The sequence below is a fragment of the Haemorhous mexicanus genome (genome assembly GCF_027477595.1).
Source record: "Haemorhous mexicanus isolate bHaeMex1 chromosome 32 unlocalized genomic scaffold, bHaeMex1.pri SUPER_32_unloc_1, whole genome shotgun sequence".
NCBI lineage: Eukaryota > Metazoa > Chordata > Aves > Passeriformes > Fringillidae > Haemorhous > Haemorhous mexicanus.
The window spans coordinates 17,706-43,575 of NW_026775982.1; the positions used below are offsets into that span (position 1 = coordinate 17,706).

Consider the following 25,870-nt stretch of genomic DNA (forward strand, 5'->3'; position numbering starts at 1 on the left):
ACTGGGAGGAGGATCCTGAAATGGGCACAGAGGGAACAGGATCCTAAAAGGGACCCTAAAAGGGACCCTAAAAGGGATCCTAAAAGGGACCTGGGCCAGCAGCAGGGTGGGGGACAGGCCAGGACACTGGAGGGCACTGGGGGACACTGGGGAGACACTGGGGGATACTGGGGGATACTGGGACCTTTTGGAGGGACACTGGGGGGACACTGGGGGACACTGGGGGACATTGGGACCCTCCAATTCCCCCTTTCCGTACAACCCCACAGGGCGCCGCCATGTTGCCCGTGCCGGCCGCCATGTTGCCGTACGGCAACGTCACTTCCGGTTCCGCCGGAAGCGCCACGGCCTCTTTCTGCCCGCGCCGGCCTGAAGGGACGGACGGGACCGGGCCGAGGCCTCCGCGCATCCGCCGCCATCCCGCCGCTCCCGCCGGGCTCCGCCGCCGCCATCCGCCGCCATGACGGAGCAGATGACCCTGCGCGGCACCCTGAAGGGCCACAACGGCTGGGTGACGCAGATCGCCACCACGCCGCAGTTCCCCGACATGATCCTGTCGGCCTCGCGCGGTGCGCGCCCGTCGGGCGGGGCCGGGCCGGGGCCGCCGTGAGGGGGGGAAAGGGCGGCCGGGACCGGGAGGAGCCCACGGGAGGGGTCTGGGGGCTACCCCGCGTCAGCCAGGCCGGGGTAATGAGCGAGCGTGATAAGGGGCAGGGTGAGGATGAGGATGAGGAGGGGCAGAGTGAGGGTGAGGAAGGAGCAGGGGGGCTCCCTCAGGTGACCCCAATGGCTGGGCCGCCTCCCGGGGGTCCCTGAGGGTCTCTGGGGACAGGAGGTGGCCGGGGGTCCCAGGGGTGACCCTGCTGGGCCCGGGGGTCCCGCTGTGACCCTGCTCGTGCCCCCTCCCCAGACAAGACCATCATGGGCAGGGGGGTCCCAGGGGTGACCCCATTGACAGGGGGTCCCAGGGGTGACTCCCATGGGCAGGGGGGTCCCGCTGTGACCCCGCCGTGCCCCCTCCCCAGACAAGACCATCATCATGTGGAAGCTGACCCGTGACGAGACCAACTACGGCATCCCGCAGCGGGCGCTGCGCGGGCACTCGCACTTCGTCAGCGACGTGGTCATCTCCTCCGACGGGCAGTTCGCCCTGTCCGGCTCCTGGGACGGCACGCTGCGCCTCTGGGACCTCACCACGTCAGTCCGGGGGTCCTGGGGGGGTTTGGGGGGCTCGGTTTGGGGTGAATCCCAGGGGTTTTGGGGCTGGGGTCAGCGTTAGGGTCAGGGTGGTTCACCCTGTTAGGGTCCTGGGATGGCACGCTGCGCCTCTGGGACCTCACCACGTCAGTCCCGGGGGTCCTGGGGGGCTCTGGGGGCTCGGTTTGGGGTGAATCCCAGGGGTTTTGGGGCTGGGGTCAGCGTTAGGGTCAGGGCAGTTCGCCCTGTCCGGCTCCTGGGACGGCACGCTGCGCCTCTGGGACCTCACCACGTCAGTCCGGGGGTCCTGGGGGGCTCTGGGGGGGTTTGGGGGGCTCGGTTTGGGGTGAATCCCGGCGGTTTTGGGGCTGGGGTCAGCGTTAGAGTCAGGGTTAGGGTTGGGGTCAGGGCAGTTCGCCCTGTTAGGGTCCTGGGACGGCACGCTGCGCCTCTGGGACCCCACCATGTCAGTCCGGGGGTCCTGGGGGGCTCTGGGGGGGTTTAGACCCCTCAGTGATCCCAGAATTGGGGTGAACCCCGGGATTTGGGGGCTGCAGCTGCCTCTCCCGATGATTACAGCTGCTGTTGTCACCGATCCCCCGGGATCTGAGGACAAGTCCTGCAATGATGAGGGGAGAGGCCGGGGGCAGCAGCCCTGGGGGAGCAGCCCTGGGGGCCTGGGTGGGTTTTGGGGTCTCGGGGGCTGCACTGGGGGCACGGGGCTGCAATCTGTGGGGTCAGACTCGCCCCAGAGCCAAAATCCTCCCTCAAACCCCTTTGGTCCAGTTCCCAGTGCTCCCAGTTCTCACCCAGTCAATCATTCCACGGCTCTTGTCCCCAGTTCTGGCTGGTTTTCCCAATTTATGGATACTAATTCTGGCCGTTTTGCCTATTTTAGGGCTGTTTTTCCCATTTTACCAGTATTTTACCCCAATCTTGGCTGTCTGACCCCTGACCCCGCTGCCCCCACTCCCGATCCTGGCTGTTTTTCCCAGTTTATGGATGTTTCACCCCATTTTATGGCTTTTATCCACCCAATTCCTGGCTGTTTTCCCCAATTTATAGATATTTCTTCCCAATTCTGGCTGGGTTTTTTGGGTTTTTAACCAATTTTTGGGTGTTTCACCCCAAATCTGTCCCAGGGCGCTTCGTGGGGCACACCAAGGACGTGCTGAGCGTGGCCTGCTCCTGATCCTGGCTGGTTTTGGGGCTATTTCTCCCCAATTTCTGGCAGTTTCTCCCCCAGTTCTTTCTGGTTTTTTTGGTTTTTCCCAAATTTTGGATATTTCACCCCAACAGGGGCACCACCACGCGGCGCTTCGTGGGGCACACCAAGGACGTGCTGAGCGTGGCCTGCTCCTGATCCTGGCTGGTTTTGGGGCAGTTTCTCCCCAATTCTGGCTGTTTTTCTGGTTTTTAACCAATTTTGGGGTATTTCACCCCAAATCTGTCCCCAACAGGGGCACCACCACGCGGCGCTTCGTGGGGCACACCAAGGACGTGCTGAGCGTGGCCTTCTCCTGATCCTGGCTGGTTTTGGGGCTGTTTCTCCCCAATTTCTGGCTGGGTTTTTTTGGTTTTTCTCAAATTTTGGGTATTTCACCCCAAATCTGTCCCAGGGGCACCACCACGCGGCGCTTCGTGGGGCACACCAAGGACGTGCTGAGCGTGGCCTGCTCCTGATCCTGGCTGGTTTTGGGGCAGTTTCTCCCCAATTCTGGCAGTTTCTCCCCAGTTCTGGTTGTTTTTTTGGTTTTTAACCAAATTTGGGGTATTTCACCCCAACAGGGGCACCACCACGCGGCGCTTCGTGGGGCACACCAAGGACGTGCTGAGCGTGCCCTGCTCCCGATCCTGGCTGGTTTTGGGGCAGTTTCTCCCCAATTCTGGCTGGGTTTTTTTAGTTTTTAACCAATTTTGGGGTATTTCACCCCAAATCTGTCCCCAACAGGGGCACCACCACGCGGCGCTTCGTGGGGCACACCAAGGACGTGCTGAGCGTGGCCTTCTCCTCCGACAACCGCCAGATCGTCTCGGGCTCCCGGGACAAAACCATCAAGCTCTGGAACACGCTGGGGGTCTGCAAGTACACCGTGCAGGTGGGTTTGGGGTCCGTCCGGGGGGGTTTGGGGTCAGTCTGGGGGGTTTGGGGTCAGTCCTGGGGGGGTTTGGGGTCAGTTCTGGGGGTTTGGGGTCAGTCCTGGGGGGTTTGGGGTCAGTCCTGGGGGTTTGGGGACAGTCCGGGGGGTTTGGGGTCATTTATGGGGATTTGGGGTCATTTATGGGGGTTTGGGGTCAGTTCTGGGGGTTTGGGGTCAGTTCTGGGGGGTTTGGGGTCAGTGTTGGTGGGTTTGGGGTCAGTTCTGGGGGGTTTGGGGTCAGTTCTGGGGATTTGGGGTCATTAATGGGGATTTGGGGTCAGTCCTGGGGGTTTGGGGTCAGTCCTGGGGAGTTTGGGGTCATTAATGGGGATTTGGGGTCAGTTCTGGGGGTTTGGGGTCAGTTCTGGGGGTTTGGGGTCAGTTCTGGGGGTTTGGGGTCAGATCTGGGGGGTTTGGGGTCAGTTCTGGGGGGTTTGGGGTCAGTCCTGGGGGTTTGGGGTCAGTCCTGGGGAGTTTGGGGTCATTAATGGGGATTTGGGGTCATTTATGGGGGTTTGGGGTCAGTTCTGGGGATTTGGGGTCAGTCCTGGGGGTTTGGGGTCATTTATGGGGATTTGGGGTCAGTTCTGGGGGGTTTGGGGTCATTCCCGTTAATTTGGGGTCAGTTCTGGGGGTTTGGGGTCAGTGTTGGTGGTTTTGGGGTCAGTTCTGGGGGGTTTGGGGTCAGTTCTGGGGATTTGGGGTCAGTTCTGGTGGTTTTGGGTCATTCCTGTTGGGTTTTGGCTCGTTCCCTTTGGCTTTAGGGCCGGTCCTGCTGGGTTGGCTCAGTCCCGTTACCTGGGGGAGCCCTGGGTGGGGTCTGGCCGCGCCCCTACCTGTCCCCGCTCACCTGTCCCCACCTGTCCCCGCTCACCTGTCCCCACCTGTCCCCACCTGTCCCCGCTCACCTGTCCCCGCTCACCTGTCCCCACCTGTCCCTGCTCACCTGTCCCCGCTCACCTGTCCCTGCTCACCTATCCCCACCTGTCCCCGCTCACCTGTCCCCACCTGTCCCCGCTCACCTGTCCCCACTCACCTGTCCCCGCTCACCTGTCCCCGCTCACCTGTCCCCGCTCACCTGTCCCCACCTGTCTCCGCTCACCTGTCCCCGCTCACCTGTCCCCACCTGTCCCCCCCCAGGACGAGAGCCACTCGGAGTGGGTGTCGTGCGTGCGCTTCTCCCCCAACAGCAGCAACCCCATCATCGTCTCCTGCGGCTGGGACAAGCTGGTCAAGGTGAGACCCCTCCCCTCCCAGGTGGGGAGGCCCCCCGGGCCCCGCCCCCCTGACGCCCTGTCCCGCCCAGGTGTGGAACCTGGCCAACTGCAAGCTGAAGACGAACCACATCGGGCACACGGGCTACCTGAACACTGTCACCGTGTCCCCCGACGGCTCCCTGTGCGCCTCCGGCGGCAAGGTACGGCCCGCGCGCCTGGGGACACCTGGGGACACCTGGGGGACACCTGGGGGACAATCGGGGACACCTGGGGATAGCTAGGGGACACCTGGAGGACAGTCAGGGACACCTGGGGATAGCTGGGGGACACCTGGGGGACAGTCAGGGACACCTGGGGATAGCTGGGGGACACCCAGAGACACCCTGGGGACAATCAGGGACACCTGGGGGACAATCAGGGACACCTGGGGATACCTGGGGGACAATCAGGGACACCTGGGGACCTGGGGGACACCCAGGGGACACCTGGGGGACACCTGGGGGACAGTCAGGGACACCTGGGGATAGCTAGGGGACACCTGGGGGACAGTCAGGGACACCTGGGGATAGCTAGGGGACACCTGGGGGGCAGTCAGGGACACCTGGGGGACACCCAGAGACACCCTGGGGACAATCAGGGGCACCTGGGGACACCCTGGGGGACACCTGGGGGACAATCAGGGACACCTGGGGATACCTGGGGGACACCCAGAGACACCTGGGGACACCTGGGGATAGCCAGGGGACACCCAGGGGACAATCAGGGACACCTGGGGGACACCCAGAGACACCCTGGGGACAATCAGGGGCACCTGGGGACACCTGGGGGACAATCAGGGACACCTGGGGGACAATCAGGGACACCTGGGGATAGCCAGGGGACACCCTGGGGACAATCAGGGACACCTGGGGACACCTGGGGATAATCAGGGACACCTGGGGGACACCCAGGGGACAATCTGGATACCCAGGGACACCTGGGGACAATCAGGGGCACCTGGGGACACCTGGGGACAATCAGGGACACCTGGGGGACAATCTGGATACCCAGGGACACCTGGGGACAATCCGGGGACAGCCAGGGACGCCCTGGGGACAGTCAGGTGTCCTGGTTCTGGACCTGGTGTCCCACGGGGGTGTCCCCGTGTCCCACTGGGGTGTCCCTGTGTCCCCACTGTCCCCAGGACGGGCAGGCCATGCTGTGGGACCCACGGAGGGTGTCCCATGGGGGTGTCCCCGTGTCCCACTGGGGTGTCCCTGTGTCCCACGGGGGTGTCCCCGTGTCCCCACTGTCCCCAGGACGGGCAGGCCATGCTGTGGGACCCACGGGGGGTGTCCCATGGGGGGTGTCCTGGGTCTGGGGGTGTCCCCGTGTCCCATGGGGGGTGTCCCTGTGTCCCATGGGGGTGTCCCTGTGTCCCATGGGGGTGTCCCCATGTCCCCGTGTCCCCAGGACGGGCAGGCCATGCTGTGGGACCTGAACGAGGGCAAGCACCTGTACACGCTGGACGGGGGGGACGTGATCAACGCGCTCTGCTTCAGCCCCAACCGCTACTGGCTGTGCGCCGCCACCGGGCCCAGCATCAAAATATGGGTATGGAAGGGATTGGGGTGGGATTGGGAACGGGAATGGGGTGGGATTGGGGTTGGGATGGGATTGGGATTGGGATGGGATTGGGATTGGGAACGGGAATGGGATTGGGGGTCAGAGCGGGCCCGGCTCTGCTTCAGCCCCAACCGCTACTGGCTGTGCGCCGCCACCGGGCCCAGCATCAAAATATGGGTATGGAAGGGATTGGGGTGGGATTGGGAATGGGGTGGGATTGGGATTGGGAATGGGAATGGGATTGGGGTGGGATTGGGAACGGGATTGGGAACGGGCCCGGCTCTGCTTCAGCCCCAACCGCTACTGGCTGTGCGCCGCCACCGGGCCCAGCATCAAAATATGGGTATGGGAATGGTGGGATTGGGATTGGGATTGGGAATGGGAATGGGAATGGGAACGGGAATGGGATTGGGGATCAGAGCAGGCCCGGCTCTGCTTCAGCCCCAACTGCTACTGGCTGTGCGCCGCCACCGGGCCCAGCATCAAAATATGGGTATGGGAATGGTGGGATTGGGAATGGGATGGGATGGGATTGGGATGGGATTGGGGTGGGATTGGGATTGGGATTGGGAACGGGAATGGGAACGGGGATCAGAGCGGGCCCGGCTCTGCTTCAGCCCCAACCGCTACTGGCTGTGCGCCGCCACCGGGCCCAGCATCAAAATATGGGTATGGGAATGGGAATGGGAATGGGATGGGATGGGATTGGGATTGGGGTGGGATGGGATTGGGAATGGGATTGGGATTGGGAACGGGAATGGGAACGGGGATCAGAGCGGGCCCGGCTCTGCTTCAGCCCCAACCGCTACTGGCTGTGCGCCGCCACCGGGCCCAGCATCAAAATATGGGTATGGGAATGGTGGGATTGGGAATGGGATTGGGATGGGATTGGGAATGGGATTGGGATTGGGGTGGGATCGGGATTGGGGTGGGATTGGGAACGGGATTGGGAACGGGCCCGGCTCTGCTTCAGCCCCAACCGCTACTGGCTGTGCGCCGCCACCGGGCCCAGCATCAAAATATGGGTATGGGAATGGTGGGATTGGGATTGGGAATGGGAATGGGAATGGGAATGGGATGGGATTGGGAATGGGATGGGATTGGAACAGGATGGGAACAGGATCAGGGTCGGGTCCCCCTCGTGCCCCCCGTGCTGTGATGAAACCCTGAAATGCCTCCGACCGCTCCGTGGGGAAACCCAGAGGCTGTTTCTGAGCCAGCCGGGGCTGGGGGGATCCAGGTGGGATCAGGTGGGATCCAGGTGGGATCCAGGTGGGATCCAGGTGGGATCCTGGTGGGATCCAGGGGGGGATCCAGGGGGGGATCCAGGTGGGGATCCAGGTGGGATCCAGGTGGGATCCAGGTGGGATCTAGGTGGGGATCCAGGTGGGGATCCAGGTGGGGATCCAGGTGGGATCAGATGGGGATCCAGGTGGGATCCAGGTGGGATCCTGGTGGGATCCAGGTGGGGATCCAGGTGGGATCCAGGTGGGATCCAGGTGGGATCCAGGTGGGATCTAGGTGGGGATCCAGGTGGGATCAGGTGGGGATCCAGGTGGGGATCCAGGTGGGGATCCAGGTGGGATCCAGGTGGGGATCCAGGTGGGGATCCAGGTGGGATCAGGTGGGGATCCAGGTGGGGATCCAGGTGGGATTAGGTGGGGATCCAGGTGGGGATCCAGGTGGGATCAGGTGGGGATCCAGGTGAGATCAGGTGGGGATCCAGGTGGGATCCAGGTGGGATCCAGGTGGGGATCCAGGTGGGGATCCAGGTGAGATCAGGTGGGGATCCAGGTGGGATCCAGGTGGGGATCCAGGTGGGATCAGGTGGGGATCCAGGTGGGATCCAGGTGGGGATCCAGGTAGGATCCAGGTGGGATCAGGTGGGATCCAGGTGGGGATCCAGGTGGGGATCCAGGTGGGATCCAGGTGGGGATCCAGGTGGGGATCCAGGTGGGATCAGGTGGGATCCAGGTGGGATCAGGTGGGGATCCAGGTGGGATCAGGTGGGGATCCAGGTGGGATCCAGGTGGGATCCAGGTGGGATCAGGTGGGGATCCAGGTGGGGATCAGGTGGGATCCAGGTGGGGATCCAGGTGGGGATCCAGGTGGGATCAGGTGGGATCCAGGTGGGATCAGGTGGGCCCGGGGCGCTGCTCACCTGCCGGGCCCGCAGGACCTGGAAGGGAAGATCATCGTGGACGAGCTGAAGCAGGAGGTGATCAGCACCAGCAGCAAAGCGGAGCCGCCCCAGTGCACCTCGCTGGCCTGGTCAGCAGATGGGCAGGTGAGAGCCTGGGGACCCTCACCTGGGCTGGGCAGGGACCCTCACCTGGGCTGGGGACCCTCACCTGGGCTGGGCAGGGACCCTCACCTGGGCCGGGGACCCTCACCTGGGCTGGGAACCATCACCTGGGCTGGGGACCCTCACCTGGGCTGGGGACCCTCACCTGGGCTGGGGACCTTCACCTGGGCTGGGGACCTTCACCTGGGCTGGGAACCATCACCTGGGCTGGGAACCATCACCTGGGCTGGGGACCTTCACCTGGGCCGGGCAGGGACCCTCACCTGGGCTGGGGACCTTCACCTGGGGGGACATCCACCTGGGGGACATCCACCTGGGGACTCTCACCTGGGCCGGACGGGGACCCTCACCTGGGCTGGGCAGGGCACTCTCACCTGGGCTGGGCAGGGACCCTCACCTGGGCTGGGGACCTTCACCTGGGCTGGGGACCCTCACCTGGGCAGGGCACCTTCACCTGGGGGGACATCCACATGGGCTGGTCACCTGCATCTGGGCCGGATGGGGACCCTCACCTGGGCTGGGCAGGGCACTCTCACCTGGGCTGGGGACCTTCACCTGGGGGGACATCCACCTGGGGACTCCCACCTGAGCAGGGCATCCTCACCTGGGCGGGGGATATTCAGACAGAGCCCCTCACCTGGGCAGGGGCCCTCACCTGGGCAGGGGGATTTGGGGATGGGGGGTTTGGGGTCCCAGCACCTGGTGGCCCCTCCCACACCTGGGGCCGAGGTCGGGCTGAGCCCAGGTGAGCCCAGGTGACCCCGCCCTTGTCCCCAGACTCTCTTCGCCGGCTACACGGACAACCTGGTGCGGGTGTGGCAGGTGACCATCGGCACCCGCTGAGCCCCGCCCCCGCGCGGGTCTCCCCAAAAGTCAATAAAAACAATAAAAACCAACCAAAAACAACCAAAACCAACCAAAACCAATAAAAACGGCGCTTTGGGAGCTGCGGGCCCGAACCCGGCAGGGGCGGGGCTGTGACGTCATCGGGGGCGGGGCTTGGGGCTGACCCTCCCCCCAGCATGGAGAGACCCCAAATTCGCAGAAATCGCCCCAAAAGCGCTCGGTGCGGGGCGTGAGGAGCCCCCCCCGCTCCAGGAAGGTTTCTGGAATGTTCCTCGGGGCCCTTCCAATTGTAAAATTATTAACTCTAAATATTCAATTTTAAAAATAGAGAACTGCTAGATATTCAAGTTTAAAAGTAGTTAACTGATAGATTAAAGTTTAAAAGTAATTAACTGATATTAAATTTTAAAAGTAAAAACCAGCTAAATAATTATTTTTAAAAGTAAATAACTGCTAAATATTAATTTTTAAAAGTAATTAACTGATAGATATTAAACTTTAAAAGTATAAAAAACATCTAAATATTAATTTTTAAATACTAATTTTTAAAAGTAATTAACTGATAAATATTATAGTTTAAAAGTAAAAAACAGCTAAATAATAATTTTTAAAAGTTAGTAATCTCTAAATACTAATTTTTAAAAGTAATTAACTGATAGATATTAAATTTTAAAAGTAAAAACCAGCTAAATAATTATTTTTAAAAGTAAATAACTGCTAAATATTAATTTTTAAAAGTAATTACCTGATAGATATTAAACTTTAAAAGTAAAAAACAGCTAAATATTAATTTTTAAATACTAATTTTTAAAAGTAATTAACTGATAGATATTAAAGTTTAAAAGTAAAAAACTGCTAGATAGTTATTTTTTAAAGTTAATAACTGTTAAATACTAATTTTTTAAAGTAATTAACTGATCGATATTACATTTTAAAAGTAAAAAACAGCTAAATATTAATTTTTAAAAGTTAATAACTTCTAACTACTAATTTTTAAAAGTAAATAACTGCTAAATATTAATTCTTAAAAGTCATTAACTGCTAAATATTAATTTTTAAAAGTAAAAAACTGCTAGATATTTTTTTTAAGTAAATAACTTCTAAATATTAATTTTTTTAAGTCATTAACTGCTAGATATTAAATTTTAAAAATAAATAACTGCTACATCCTAATTTTTAAAATAAATAACTGTTAGATATTAATTTTTAAACGTAATTAACTGCTAAATATTAATTTTTAAAAGTAAATAATTGCTAGATATAAATGTTTTAAGGTAATTAACAGCTAGACGTTAATTGTTCAGACCTCACCAGAGAAGGGGGCGGGCTGGGAGCTGGACACGCAGCTCGGGGTTGTCCTTAATTAGTAATTAATTACCTAATTAGCGAGGATCAGGGCAGGATGGAGGAGCTGGGGACGCCGCGGCCCCGATTTTGGGGGAATTCACCCCAAAACTCCCCCGGCTACAACTCTGCATCCTTTATTTCTGAGTCACAAAACTAAAATCTCCTTTAATTCTCGTTTTTAGCCAAAAATATCCCGAACGAGCTCTGAAACGCCAACAGGGAAATTCCCAAATCCGCCAAAATCCGGGAAAAACGGGGGGGGGGGGGGGGGGGGGGAGGGGCAGGGGGGGCTCCCGGGGGGGGGGGGGGAGGACCCGGCTGGGAAAAAAAAGGGAAAAAATAAATTATCCCCGACCCGGGGGTCTCCGGGGGCGCGGGGCAGGGGCCCGTAAAGTGCAGAGGGAAAACCCGGGATTTCACCCCAAAAATGGGCGGGAAAGGGAGGGGAAAACCCGGGATTTCACCCCCAAAAAAATGGGTGGGAAAGGGAGAGGAAAACCCGGGATTTCACCCCAAAAAATGGGCGGGAAAGGGAGGAGGAAAATCCAGGATTTCACCCCAAAAATGGGCGGGAAAGGGAGGGGAAAACCCGGGATTTTACCCCAAAAATGGCCAAGAAAGGGAGAGGAAAATCCAGGATTTCACCCCAAAAATGGGCGGGAAAGGGAGGAGAAAACCCGGGATTTCACCCCAAAAAAATGGGCGGGAAAGGGAGAGGAAAACCCGGGATTTCACCCCAAAAATGGGCGGGAAAGGGACAGGAAAACCCGGGATTTCACCCCAAAAATGGGCGGGAAAGGGAGAGGAAAACCCGGGATTTCACCCCAAAAATGGGTGGGAAAGGGGGAGGAAAACCCGGGATTTCACCCCAAAAAATGGGCGGAAAGGGGGAGGAAAACCCGGGATTTCACCCCAAAAAATGGGTGGGAAAGGGAGAGGAAAATCCAGGATTTCACCCCCAAAAATGGCCAAGAAAGGGAGGAGGAAAACCCGGGATTTCATCCCAAAAAATGGGCGGGAAATGGAGAGGAAAACCCGGGATTTTACCCCAAAAATGGGCAGGAAAGGGAGGGGAAAACCCGGGATTTCACCCCAAAAATGGGCAGGAAAGGGAGGGGAAAACCCGGGATTTCACCCCAAAATGGGCAGGAAAGGGAGGGGAAAACCCGGGATTTCACCCCAAAAAATGGGTGGGAAAGGGAGGGGAAAACCCGGGATTTCACCACAAATAATGGGCGGGAAAGGGAGGAAAACCCGGGATTTCACCCCAAAAATGGGCGGGAAAGGGAGGGGAAAACCCGGGATTTCACCCCAAAAATGGGCGGGAAAGGGAGAAGGAAAACCCGGGATTTCACCCCAAATAATGGGCGGGAAAGGGAGGGGAAAACCCGGGATTTCACCCCAAAAATGGGCAGGAAACAGAGGGGAAAACCCGGGATTTCACCCCAAAAATGGGCGGGAAAGGGAGAGGAAAACCCGGGATTTCACCCCAAAAAATGGGCGGGAAAGGGAGGAGGGGGAGGAGCAGAGAGCGGGGCGGGCTCGGGTGAATCCCACCATTCCCGGGCACCCAAAAATCGGATTTTGGGGCAGGAGGGAGGTTCCGATCTGAGAGGATTTGGTCCCAAACGCAGAAAAACTCCCGGGGGGGCCCCAAAATTCACCTGGGGGGGAGGGGAGGGAGGGGGGAGGGGCAGCTCCCAGCACCAGAACGGAACTGGGAACCGGATCCATCCCAGTTCCAAACCACAGCCACCTCCAGAGGGGCCGGAACTGCCCCCTTTTAACCCAAAACTGGCTCCAAAGGGGCAGATCTCACCCCATTTTAACCCAAACCTGGCTCTGAGGGGCAGATCTCACCCCATTTTAACCAAAACTGGCTCCAACTTGGCAGATCCTGCCCCATTTTAACCAAACCCAACTCCAAGGTGGATCCTGCCCCATTTTAACCCAAAACTGTTTCCAAAGGGGCAGATCTCACCCCATTTTAACCCAAACTGGCTCTGAGGGGCAGATCTCACCCCATTTTAACTCAAAACTGGCTCCAACTTGGCAGATCTCACCCCATTTTAACCCAAACCCAACTTCAAGGCAGATCTCACCCCATTTAACCCAAACCAGCTCCAGAGTGGCAGATCCTGCCCCATTTTAACCCAAAACCGGCTCCAACTTGGCAGATCCTGCCCCATTTTAACCCAAACTGTTTCCAACTTGGCAGATCTCACCCCGTTTAACCCAAACTGGCTCTGAGGGGCAGATCTCACCCCATTAAACCCAAACCAGTTCCAACTTGGCAGATCTCAGCCCATTTTAACCCAAACCAGTTCCAGAGTGGCAGATCTCACCCATTTTAACCCAAACCAGTTCCAGAGTGGCAGATCTCACCCCGTTTAACCCAAACTGTTTCCAACTTGGCAGATCTCACCCCGTTTAACCCAAACTGGCTCTGAGGGGCAGATCTCACCCCATTAAACCCAAACCAGTTCCAACTTGGCAGATCTCAGCCCATTTTAACCCAAACCAGTTCCAGAGTGGCAGATCTCACCCATTTTAACCCAAACCAGTTCCAGAGTGGCAGATCTCACCCCGTTTAACCCAAACTGTTTCCAACTTGGCAGATCTCACCCCGTTTAACCCAAACTGGCTCTGAGGGGCAGATCTCACCCCATTAAACCCAAACCAGTTCCAACTTGGCAGATCTCAGCCCATTTTAACCCAAACCAGTTCCAGAGTGGCAGATCTCACCCATTTTAACCCAAACCAGTTCCAGAGTGGCAGATCTCACCCCGTTTAACCCAAACTGTTTCCAACTTGGCAGATCTCACCCCGTTTAACCCAAACTGGCTCTGAGGGGCAGATCTCACCCCATTAAACCCAAACCAGCTCCAAGTGGGCGGATCCTGCCCCATTTCACCCCCACCCCACTCCAAGGTGGGTCCTGCCCCACCCCGAGCCCACCCATCCCCACGGCGGTGCCGGCTGCCAGCGCGGGCGGGGCAGCGCGAGGACGAGGAGGAGGAGGAGGAGGAGGAAGAAGAGGAGGAAGGTCACGAACCAAGCCCTGTCCCAGCCCCGTCAGGTGCTGCAGATCCTGATGCTCGGGCCAGCACACTGAGGAGGAGGAGGAGGAGGAGGAAGAGGAGGAAGGTCAGGAACCGAGCCCTCCTGGCCCCGTCAGGTGCTGCAGATCCTGATGTGCGGGTCAGCACACAGAGGAGGAGGAGGAGGAAGGTCAGGTGCTGCAGATCCTGATGCGCGTGCCAGCACACAGAGGAAGAGGAGGAGGAGGAAGAAGAGGAGGAAGGTCAGGAACCGAGCCCTCCTGGCCCTGTCAGGTGCTGCAGATCCTGATGTGTGGGTCAGCACGCAGAGGAGGAGGAGGAGGAGGAGGAGGAGGAGGAAGGTCAGGTGCTGCAGATCCTGATGCGCGTGCCGCGGGCCAGCACGCAGAGGAGGAGGAGGAGGAAGAAGAGGAGGAGGAAGGTCAGGTGCTGCAGATCCTGATGCGCGTGCCGCGGGCCAGCACGCAGAGGAGGAGGAGGAGGAAGAAGAGGAGGAGGAAGGTCAGGTGCTGCAGATCCTGATGCGTGTGCCGCGGGCCAGCACGCAGAGGAAGAGGAGGAGGAGGAGGAGGAAGGTCAGGTGCTGCAGATCCTGATGCTCGGGCCAGCACAGAGAGGAGGAAGAGGAGGAGGAGGAAGGTCAGGTGCTGCAGATCCTGATGCTCGGGCCAGCACAGAGAGGAGGAAGAGGAGGAGGAGGAAGGTCAGGTGCTGCAGATCCTGATGCGCGTGCCGCGGGCCAGCACGCAGAGGAGGATGAGGAGGAGGAGGAAGGTCAGGTGCTGCAGATCCTGATGCTCGGGCCAGCACGCAGAGGATGAGGAGGAGGAGGAAGGTCAGGTGCTGCAGATCCTGATGCGCGTGCCGCGGGCCAGCACAGAGGAGGATGAGGAGGAGGAGGAGGAGGAGGAGGAGGAGGAGGAGGAGGAGGAAGGTCAGGTGCTGCAGATCCTGATGCGCGTGCTGCGGGCCAGCACGCAGAGGAGGAGGAGGAGGAGGAGGAGGAGGAGGAGGAGGAAGGTCAGGTGCTGCAGATCCTGATGCGCGTGCCGCGGGCCAGCACGCGGAAGAAGGGGAAGACGCGCTCGCGGCAGCAGATGTGGAAGGTGTGGATGTGGCTCATGCTCTCGGCGTTGTAGAAGCACAGCTGGCCCCGCTCGTAGTCCAGGTAGAGCCCGAAGCGCCGCGGCTGCTCGCCGGGCGCCAGCGCCGTCTGCTCCGTGCCCGCCAGCGCCTGGCACCTCTTGCCCGCCGTGCCCAGGGCCCAGATCTCCCGCTTGGGCGCCGGCCCGGTGCCGCCGGCCTTGGCGCGCAGCCGGGCGCTCTCGCGGGCGGCGCCCACGGCCCAGCCCCGCCGGCCCCCCACCTCCACCTCCCAGTAGTGGCGGCCGGCGCTGAAGCCGGGGGCGCCCAGCACGCACAGGTCGCCGTCGCAGCGCGGCCGGGCGCCCTCGGCGGGCTCCGGGCGCCGCTCGGACAGACGGACGCTGCGCCGGTCCAGCGACAGGCTCAGCCGGGGGTGGGCGGTGGAGGGGTCCAGGGTGACGTCGGCTGGGGGGGAAGGGGGGTGGGGGGTTGGAGGGAGCATTTGCAGCCCCTGGAGGGGAAATTTCCACTCCTCCAACCCCCAATTTCCCGCCTTTTCACCAAATTTCCAGCCCTCCAACCGCAATTTCCTGATTTTTCATCCAAATTTCCAGCCCTACAAGCCCCAATTTCCTGATTTTTAATCCAAATTTCCAACCCCCAATTTCCCGCCTTTTCACCAAATTTCCAGCCCTCCAACCCCCAATTTCCTGATTTTTCACCAAATTTCCAGCCCTCCAACCCCCAATTTCCTGATTTTTAATACAAATTTCCAGCCCCCAATTTCCTGATTTTAATCCAAATTTCCACTCCTCCAACCCCCAATTTCCTCATTTTTAATCCAAATTTCCACTCCTCCAAACCCCAATTTCCTCATTTTTAATACAAATTTCCAGCCCTCCAACCCCCAATTTCCCGATTTTTCACCCCAAATTTTCACCCCTTTAACCCCAGAATTTCCAATCCCTTTAACCCCCAATTTTCCCCCCATTTCACCCCAATTTTCCCCCCTTTTCACCCCAAATTTTCACTCCTTTAACCCCAAATTTCACTCCTTTAACCCCAGAATTTCCAATCCCTTTTCACCCCAATTTTCCCTCCTTTAACCCCCAATTTTCCCCCTTTTCACCCCAAATTTTCACCCCTTTAACCCCAGAATTTCCAATCCCTTTAACTCCCAATTTTCCCCCTTTTCACCCCAATTTTCACCCCTTTAACCCCAATTTTCCCCCATTTCACCCCAATTTTCCCCCTTTTCCCCCCAATTTTCCCCCTTTTCCCCCCAAATTTCCCCCTTTTCACCCCAAACTCCCCCTGTCCCCACCTTGGGGCACTTTGCTGAAGACCTTCTCCATCTTCCTCATCACCACGTCCTGCAGGAAGCAATTCCTGAACTTCCTGCCCACGTCCACGGGCACCATCTCGGGCTCCTGGAACTTGATGTTCTCACACCTGAAAATGGGGCAAAACCGGGGGAAATCGGGGTTCAGCAGCTCCCAGGGCTCCTCCCGGCCCTGCTGCTCCTCAAAATGCCCCAAAATGCCCCAAAATCCCCCCTGGGGACGGCGAGGGACTCACCTGAGGAAGGTGCCTTTGATGTCCTGGCAGGGGGAAGAAAATGGGAAAATTTTAGAGAGGATTGGGGGATTCCATTTTATCCCAAACCTGCTCTAAATGGGCAGATCCTGCCCCATTTTCACCCAAAATGGCTCTAAAGGAGCAGAAATTGCCCCATTTTCACCCAAAATGGCTCTAAATGGGTGGAAATTGCCCCATTTTCACCCAAAATGGCTCCAAAGGGGCAGAAATTGCCCCATTTTAACCCAAAATGGCTCTAAAGGAGCAGAAATTGCCCCATTTTCACCCAAAATGGCTCCAAAGGAGCAGAAATTGCCCCATTTTATCCCAAAATGGCTCTAAAGGAGCAGAAATTGCCCCATTTTCACCCAAATCTGGCTCTAAGTGGGCAGAAATTGCCCCATTTTCACCCAAAATGGCTCCAAAGGGGCAGAAATTGCCCCATTTTCACCCAAAATGGCTCTAAAGGGGCAGAAATTGCCCCATTTTCACCCAAAATGGCTCTAAAGGAGCAGAAATTGCCCCATTTTATCCCAAAATGGCTCTAAAAGGGCAGAAATTGCCCCATTTTAACCCAAAATGGCTCTAAATGGGTGGAAATTGCCCCATTTTATCCCAAAATGGATCTAAAGGAGCAGAAATTGCCCCATTTTAACCCAAAATGGCTCCAAAGGAGCAGAAATTGCCCCATTTTAACCCAAAATGGCTCTAAAGGGGCAGAAATTGCCCCATTTTAACCCAAAATGGCTCTAAAGGAGCAGAAATTGCCCCATTTTAACCCAAAATGGCTCTAAATGGGCAGAAATTGCCCCATTTTCACCCAAATCTGGCTCTAAAAGGGCGGAAATTGCCCCATTTTCACCCAAAATGGCTCTAAAGGGGCAGAAATTGCCCCATTTTCACCCAAAATGGCTCTAAAGGAGCAGAAATTGCCCCATTTTCACCCAAAATGGCTCTAAAGGGGCAGAAATTGCCCCATTTTCACCCAAAATGGCTCTAAAGGAGCAGAAATTGCCCCATTTTAACCCAAAATGGCTCCAAAGGAGCAGAAATTGCCCCATTTTAACCCAAAATGGCTCTAAAGGAGCAGAAATTGCCCCATTTTAACCCAAAATGGCTCCAAAGGGGCAGAAATTGCCCCATTTTAACCCAAAATGGCTCTAAAGGAGCAGAAATTGCCCCATTTTAACCCAAAATGGCTCTAAGTGGGCAGAAATTGCCCCATTTTCACCCAAAATGGCTCTAAAGGGGCAGAAATTGCCCCATTTTAACCCAAAATGGCTCTAAATGGGTGGAAATTGCCCCATTTTAACCCAAAATGGCTCTAAGTGAGCAGAAATTGCCCCATTTTCACCCAAAATGGCTCTAAATGGGCAGAAATTGCCCCATTTTCACCCAAAATGGCTCTAAAGGAGCAGAAATTGCCCCATTTTCACCCAAAATGGCTCTAAAGGAGCAGAAATTGCCCCATTTTCACCCAAAATGGCTCTAAAGGAGCAGAAATTGCCCCATTTTCACCCAAAATGGCTCTAAAGGAGCAGAAATTGCCCCATTTTCACCCAAAATGGCTCTAAAGGAGCAGAAATTGCCCCATTTTCACCCAAAATGGCTCCAAAGGAGCAGAAATTGCCCCATTTTAACCCAAAATGGCTCTAAAGGAGCAGAAATTGCCCCATTTTCACCCAAAATGGCTCTAAAGGAGCAGAAATTGCCCCATTTTCACCCAAAATGGCTCTAAAGGAGCAGAAATTGCCCCATTTTCACCCAAAATGGCTCTAAAGGAGCAGAAATTGCCCCATTTTCACCCAAAATGGCTCTAAATGGGTGGAAATTGCCCCATTTTAACCCAAAATGGCTCTAAATGGGCAGAAATTGCCCCATTTTCACCCAAAATGGCTCTAAATGGGCAGAAATTGCCCCATTTTCACCCAAAATGGCTCTAAGTGAGCAGAAATTGCCCCATTTTCACCCAAAATGGCTCTAAATGGGCAGAAATTGCCCCATTTTCACCCAAAATGGCTCTAAATGGGCAGATCCTGCCCCATTTTCACCCAAAATGGCTCTAAATGGGCAGAAATTGCCCCATTTTAACCCAAAATGGCTCTAAAGGGGCAGAAATTGCCCCATTTTATCCCAAAATGGCTCTAAATGGGCAGAAATTGCCCCATTTTCACCCAAAACTGCCTCCCCGCAGCCTCAGCCTCGGCGATGAGCCGCCTCAGGGCCGCCCCCCTCTCCTCCAGCAGCCCCAGGTTCCCCAATCCCAGTTCCCCCAGTTCCCCCAGTCCCAGTTCACCCAGTTCACCCCAGTTCATCCCAGTTCACCCCACCTTGAGCAGCTGCAGCCCCTCCTGCCTCCCTGCAGCCTCGGCCTCGGCGATGAGCCGCCGCAGGGCCGCCCCCCTCTCCTCCAGGGCTGCCACCCCCCAATCCCAGTTCCCCCAGTCCCAGTTCACCCAGTTCCCCCCAGTTTACCCAGTTCACCCCACCTTGAGCAGCTGCAGCCCCTCCTGCCTCCCTGCAGCCTCGGCCTCGGCGATGAGCCGCCGCAGAGCTGCTCCCCTCTCCTCCAGCAGCCCCAATTCCCCCAATCCCAGTTCCCCCAGTCCCAGTTCCCCCAGTTCCCCCCAGTTCATCCCAGTTTATCCCAGTGACCCCACCTTGAGCAGCTGCAGCCCCTCCTGCCTCCCTGCAGCCTCAGCCTCGGCGATGAGCCGCCGCAGGGCCGCCCCCCTCTCCTCCAGCAGCCCCAGGTTGCGCCGCTGCCGCGCCTGCAGCGCCTCGTGCCGCTCCTGCAGCTGCCGCAGCAGCAGCACCTGCTCGCCCGCCAGGAACCGGTGCAGCACCTCAAACTCGGCCTCCAGCTCCTGCATCTCCGCCTGCATCTGCTCCTGGGGGGACAAAGGCAGCCCTCGGACCCCACATTCCCCTCCTTCAACCCCAGATTTCCCTGTTGGAGCATCAAATTCCAGGATTGGAGTTACAAATTCCAGCCCTTTAACCCCAGATTTCCCTGTTGGAGCATCAAATTCCAGCCTTTAACCCCAAATTTCCATGTTGGAGCAGCGAGTTCCAGCCCTTTAACCCCAAATTCCCACCCCTTCAATAACAAATTCCCCTCCTTTAACCCCAGATTTCCGTGTTGGAGCATCAAATTCCAGCCTTTAACCCCAGATTCCCACCCCTTCAACCCCAAATTTCCGTGTTGGAGTTACAAATTCCAGCCCTTCAACCCCAAATTCCCACCCCTTCAATAACAAATTCCAGCCTTTAACCCCAAATTCCCACCCCTTCAATAACAAATTCCAGCCCTCAGACCCCAAATTCCCCTCCTTCAACCCCAGATTTCCGTGTTGGAGCATCAAATTCCAGCCTTTTAACCCCAAATTCCCACTCCTTCAACCTCAAATTTCCATGTTGGAGTTACAAATTCCAGCCTCTTAACCCCAAATTTCTGTGTTGGAGCATCAAATTCCGGCCTTTTAACCCCAAATTCTCACCCCTTCAATAACAAATTCCAGCTCTTTTAACCCCAAATTTCCCCTCCTTCAACAACAAATTCCAGCCCTTTGACCCCAAATTTCCGTGTTGGAGCAGCGAGTTCCAGGGTTGGAGTTACAAATTCCAGCTCTTTTAACCCCAAATTTCCCCTCCTTCGACCCCAGGGTTGGTTGGGAAGGGATAAATGGGGCAGAAAAGGGGATTTTGGAGCCCTGGCACTGGTTGTTTTTGGCTGGGCAGGGATAAATGGGGCAGAAAAGGGGATTTTGGTGCCTGGCACTGACTGGGCAGGGATAAATGGGGCAGAAAAGGGGATTTTGGAGCCCTGGCACTGGTTGTTTTTGGCTGGGCAGAGCTCACCCTCAGCAGGGAGATCTTCTCCTCCTCGCTGGATTTCTGCTTCAGCACGGCCTCCAGCTGCCTCCTGAGGGGCTCCAGGTGGCTCTGCAGCTTGTTCTGGGGAGGGCAGGGGGCTCAGCCAGGGCAGAGCCACGAGTTCTGCTCCACAAACCCCAGAAAAATCCCAAATCCCCCAAAAAACCCCAAAACCCCCTGACCTTGCAGGCCTGCACCACCTCATCGAGCGGCACCACGCCCAAACCCCCCAAACCCCCCAAAGACCCCCAAAACCCCCAAATCTCCCCCAAAATACCCATTAAACCCCCCTGACCTTGCAGTCCTGCACCACCTCGTCGAGCGGCACCACGTCCAAACCCCCCAAAAACCCCCAAAAAACCCCAAATCTCCCCCAAAATCCCCATCAAACCCCCCTGACCTTGCAGTCCTGCACCACCGTGTGGAGCGGCACCATGCCCAAACACCCCAAACTCCCCAAAACTCCCCAAAAAGCCCCAAATCCCCCCAATTCCCCTCCCACCTTGCAGTCCTGCACCACCTCGTCGAGCGGCACCACGTCCAAACCCCCCAAAGACCCCAAAAAACCCCAAATCTCCCCCAAAATCCCCATTTAACCCCCCTGACCTTGCAGTCCTGCACCACCTCGTCAAGCGGCACCACACCCAAACCTCCCAAAGACCCCAAAAAACCCCAAAATTCCCCCCAAATCCCCCCAATTCCTCTGCACCTTGCAGTCCTGCACCACCTCATCGAGCGGCACCACGCCCAAACCCCCCAAACCCCCCAAAGACCCCCAAAACCCCCAAATCTCCCCCAAAATCCCCATTAAACCCCCCTGACCTTACAGTCCTGCACCACCTCGTCGAGCGGCACCACGTCCAAACTCTCCAAATCCCCCCAAACTCCCCAAAAAGCCCCAAATCCCCCCAATTCCTCTCCCACCTTGCAGTCCTGCACCACCTCGTCGAGCGGCACCACATCCAAACCCCCCAAAGACCCCCGAAAACCCCAAATCTCCCCCAAAATACCCATTAAACCCCCCTGACCTTGCAGTCCTGCACCACCTTGTGGAGTGGCACCATGCCCAAACCCCCCAAACTCCCCAAAACCCCCCAAAAAGCCCCAAATCCCCCCAGTTCCCCTCCCACCTTGCAGTCCTGCACCACCTCGTCGAGCGGCACCACATCCAAACCCCCAAAACCCACCAAAACCCCCAAATCTCCCCCAAAATACCCATCAAACCCCCCTGACCTTGCAGTCCTGCACCACCTTGTGGAGTGGCACCATGCCCAACCCCCCCAAACTCCCCAAACTCCCCAAAAAGCCTAAAAAACCCCAAATCTCCAAACCCTCCAAACTCCCCCCAAACTCTCCAAAAAGCCCCAAATCCCCCCAGTTCCCCTCCCACCTTGCAGTCCTGCACCACCTCGTGGAGCGGCACCACGTCCAAACCCCCCAAAGACCCCAAATCTCCAAACCCTCCAAACTCCCCCCAAACTCCCCAAAAAGCCCCAAATCCCCCCAATTCCCCTCCCACCTTGCAGTCCTGCAGCACCTCGTGGAGCAGCACCATGCCCAAACTCCCCAAACCCCCCAAAGACCCCCAAAAGCCCCAAATCTCCCCCAAAATCCCCATCAAACCCCCCTGACCTTGCAGTCCTGCAGCACCTCGTCAAGCGGCACCATGCCCAAGCCCCCCAAACCCCCCAAAGACCCCAAAATTCCCCCCCAAATCCCCCCAATTCCCCTCCCACCTTGCAGTCCTGCACCACCTCGTCGAGCGGCACCACATCCAAACTCTCCAAAACCCCCCAAAACCCCCAAATCTCCCCCAAAATCCCCATTTAACCCCCCTGACCTGGCAGTCCTGCACCACCTTGTCAAGCGGCACCACGTCCAAACCCCCCAAACTCCCCAAAACCCCCCAAACTCCCCAAAACCCCCCAAATTCCCCAAAGACCCCAAAAAACCCTAAAAACCCCCAAATCTCCAAACCCCCCAAACTCCCCAAAACCCCCCAAACTCCCCAAAAAGCCCCAAATCCCCCCAATTCCTCTGCACCTTGCAGTCCTGCACCACCTCATCGAGCGGCACCACGCCCAAACCCCCCAAAGACCCTAAAAAACCCCAAATCTCCCCCAAAATCCCCATCTAACCCCCCTGACCTTGCAGTCCTGCACCACCTCGTCGAGCGGCACCACGCCCAAACCCCCCAAAGTCCCCAAAAACCCTAAAAAACCCCAAATCTCCAAACCCCCTCCAAACTCCCCAAAACCCCCCAAACTCCCCAAAATTCCCCCAAAATCCCCAAAATTCCTCTGCACCTTGCAGTCCTGCACCACCTCGTCGAGCGGCACCACGCTGTGCTGCTTGTGCCCGCGCGCCTCGCGGCACACCACGCAGATCGCCGCCTCGTCCACCTCGCAGAAGAGCTTCAGCGGCTCCTGGTGCTTCTGGCAGAGCTCGGGGGGCCCGCCGGGGGCGGGGGCGGCGCCGGGGGGCGCGGGGCCGCGCTGCGGGCGCGGGTGCAGCTGCCGGATGATGTGCACCATGTTGGCCAGCTGCAGGTTGGGCCGGAAGCTGCGCTGCGAGAAGGATTTGCGGCACTGCGGGCAGGTGAAGGCGGCGCCGGGGCGGCGCGCCGGGGGCCGCTCTTCCTCCTCCTCCTCCTCCTCCTCCTCCTCCTCGTCCTCAGCTTCCTCCTCCTCCACGTCCTCCTCCATCACGTCCTCGTCGTAGTCGAAGTAGAGCCCGCCCTGCGCGCCCGCAGGCCAGGCGGCGCCGCCTTCCTCGTCCTCCTCCTCCTCCTCATCCTCCGCGGGGTCCCCCCAGAGCTCGCCTTCCTCCACCTCCTCCTCCTCCTCCTCCTCCTCCTCCCACATGTCGTCGTCTTCCTCCTCGTCCACGCCGTCCTCCTCCTCCTCCTCCTCCTCCTGCTCCACGTCTAGCTCGTCTTCCTCCAGCTCTTCCTCCTCCTCCTCCTCCTCCTCCTCCTCGCCCAGCTCGGAGCCGCCGCCGGAGCCGCCCGGGTCGGGCTCGGCGCCGCCGCCGCCGCCTCCGCGGGCCCAGAGGCGGGAGATGCAGCCGCGGCAGAAGTTGTGCCCGCAGCCGATGGACACCGGGTCGGCGAAGTAGTCGAGGCAGATGGCGCAGATCGCCTCCTCCTGCAGCGTCTCCACCGGGTCGGGCCGGCAGCCGGGGCCGCCCAGCGCCGCGGGGGCCGCCATGCCCGGGGCGCCTTCTCCTCCTCCTCCTCTTCCGCCTCTGCCTCCCGGCTCAGCCCCCCCGGCCCGGGCCAGGCCCCGCCGGAGCCTCCGCCGCCCCCGGGCCGGGCCCCTCTAGGCCTCACCGGGCCTCGCCGCCGCCGTCCCCCCGCGCTCTCACGGCCGCGGGCGGTGCCGGAGGAGCCGCTCGGTGCTCGCCGGGTCCCGCTCGGTGCCCGCTCGGTGCCCTCTCCGGTTCCTCCCGGTTCCCTCTGGTTCCTCCCGGCCGCGCTCGCTCGGCGGCGGCTCCGGCACAGACGGGAAAGGCCGCGGCACTTCCGCCTTCCGGCTGAGGCCCCGCCCCTTCCGCCCAACGTGACCGGAGTGGCAGCCGCGCCGCTTCCGCTGGGGTTTGTCTAGCCACAAGACTCGTTGGTCTTGGAGAACTGGGGGCGGGGCATTACCGGCTTCCCCCGCCCCCAGCGCGGCCCAGGGCGCTCCGAGCCCCCCGTTCCCGGTCCCCGTTCCTGTCCGGGTCCTGGTCCCGGCCCGGGTCTCCCCGGCCGCGATCGCCCGGCGGCGGCTCCGCCACAGACAGGAAAGGCCGCGGCACTTCCGCCTTCCGGCACGAGCTCCGCCCATTCCGCCCAAGGTGACCGGAAGTAGCTCCGGTTGCCGAGCAGCACCGGAAGTGTTGGCCGCGCCGTTTCCGCTGGGGTTTGTCTAGCCACAAGACTCGTTGGTCTTGGAGAACTGGGGGCGGTGCCAGCTCGGCGGGGCGGGGTTGAGGGCGGGGCAAATGCGGCTTTCCCCGCCCCCAGCGCGGCCCGGGGCGCTCCGAGCCCCCCGGTCCCGGTCCGGTCCCGGTCCAGTCCCGGTCTGCGTCCCGCTCTGGGCTCTCGCTCAGGTATTTTTACCGAAATCTCCCATTTTCCCCGCGCTTTCCCCTGTCCCGGTCCCGGTCCGGGCTCTCTCTCAGGTATTCTTGCCCTTTTTACCCAAAATCTCCCATTTTTACCCAAAATCTCCCTTTTCCCGCGGTTTGCCCTGTCCTGGTCCCGGTCCGGGCTCTCTCTCAGCTATTCTTGCCCTTTTTACCCAAAATCTCTCATTTTTACCCAAAATCTCCCATTTTCCCCGCGGTTTCCCCTGTCCCTGTCCCGGTCCGGGCTCTCTCTCAGCTATTCCTGCCCTATTTACCAAAAATCTCCCATTTTTACCCAAAATCTCCATTTTCCCCGCGGTTTCCCCTGTCCCTGTCCCGGTCCGGGTCCCGGTCCTGTCTCTCTCTCCGGTATTTTTTCCCTTTTTCCCCGAAATCTCCCGTTTTCCCCCCAAATCTCCGGTTTCCCCCGCGGTTTTCCGGCGCGGCGCGGCGCGGGGCGCTCAGCGTTTCTGTAGTGTAGTGGTTATCACGTTCGCCTCACACGCGAAAGGTCCCCGGTTCGAAACCGGGCAGAAACACTTCCCTTTTCCTCCCCGCCTCGCTTTTCCTCTTTTTTCCCTTTTTCTCCTCATTTTCCCCCCGCTCCGTCCGGCGCTCTGAGCCCATCCGAGCCCTTCTCCCCTCGTTTTTCTTGGTGGAATTTTGGACCTCGGCCGCTCTTCCCTCGCTGCCTTCTCCAGCCAAACTTTCCTGCCTCGTATTTTATTATTGAATATTTTATAATTTCATATTTTAGCATTTCATATTTTATTATTTCCCATTTCATTATTTCACATTTCATTATTTCACATTTCATTATTTCACATTTCATTATTTCACATTTCATTATTTGACATTTTATGATTTCGTATTTTATTATTTCATAATTTATTGTTTCCTTTGTATGATTTCACGTTTCATTTTTATTTCACATTTTATGATTTCGTACTTTAGGATTTCATATTTATGATGTCACATTTTATGATTTCACATTTTATGACTTCATATTTCGTGATGTCACATTTCAGTATTTCACACTTTATAATTTCACATTTTATCATTTCACCTTTTACGGTTTCACATTTAACGATTTCCTTCCCGTTTCACGCTTCAACCCCAAAAATGGAGATTTTCCCCCATTTTCGCCCCCGTTTCCCTTTTCCCACCCCAATTCCAGGAGTTTCGGCCGCTCCAGCCCCGCCCCGGCCCGGCCCGGCCTTATCGGCCCCGCGCGGCCGCTCCTTATCGGGGGAGGGAGGAGGAGGAGGAGGAGGAGGAGGAGGAGGAGGAAGAAAGGAGGTGGGCAGGGAGGAGAACGAGGTGAGAAGGAGCCGAGGAGGGAAAAACGAGGAGGAGGAAGAGGAAGAGGAAGAGGTGAGGAAGAGGAGGAGGGGAGGAAGCAGCGCCCCCTCCTCCTCCTCATCCCCAATATCCAGCGCCCCCGAGGGAGGAAGCACACCCTCCTCTTCTTCATCTCCGATACCCAGCACCCTGCACACC

General features: G+C 57.7%; 2 protein-coding genes and 1 non-coding gene across 3 annotated transcripts; 2 read left to right on the plus strand and 1 right to left on the minus strand.

Annotated features, from left to right (window-relative positions):
* The first annotated feature begins 337 nt into the window (after window positions 1-337).
* Window positions 338-9,377, plus strand: RACK1 (receptor for activated C kinase 1). The gene is made up of 8 exons (XM_059837328.1): window positions 338-569; window positions 1,026-1,197; window positions 3,149-3,296; window positions 4,479-4,574; window positions 4,645-4,755; window positions 6,008-6,148; window positions 8,337-8,447; window positions 9,243-9,377. Exons 1-8 carry the CDS (start codon window positions 461-463, stop codon window positions 9,306-9,308), a joined length of 954 nt encoding a protein of 317 aa, XP_059693311.1. The 5' UTR covers window positions 338-460; the 3' UTR covers window positions 9,309-9,377.
* Window positions 9,378-13,190: 3,813 nt separating this feature from the next.
* TRIM41 (tripartite motif containing 41) lies at window positions 13,191-24,051 on the minus strand. Its single transcript, XM_059837329.1, has 6 exons — window positions 22,567-24,051; window positions 20,246-20,341; window positions 19,045-19,275; window positions 16,385-16,407; window positions 16,131-16,258; window positions 13,191-15,271 (listed from the first exon to the last, which is right to left on the minus strand). Exons 1-6 carry the CDS (start codon window positions 23,467-23,469, stop codon window positions 14,742-14,744), a joined length of 1,911 nt encoding a protein of 636 aa, XP_059693312.1. The 5' UTR covers window positions 23,470-24,051; the 3' UTR covers window positions 13,191-14,741.
* A 785-nt stretch (window positions 24,052-24,836) lies between these two features.
* Window positions 24,837-24,909, plus strand: TRNAV-CAC (transfer RNA valine (anticodon CAC)). The gene has a single exon. It is a non-coding gene; the product is annotated as a tRNA-Val (tRNA).
* Window positions 24,910-25,870: the final 961 nt, after the last annotated feature.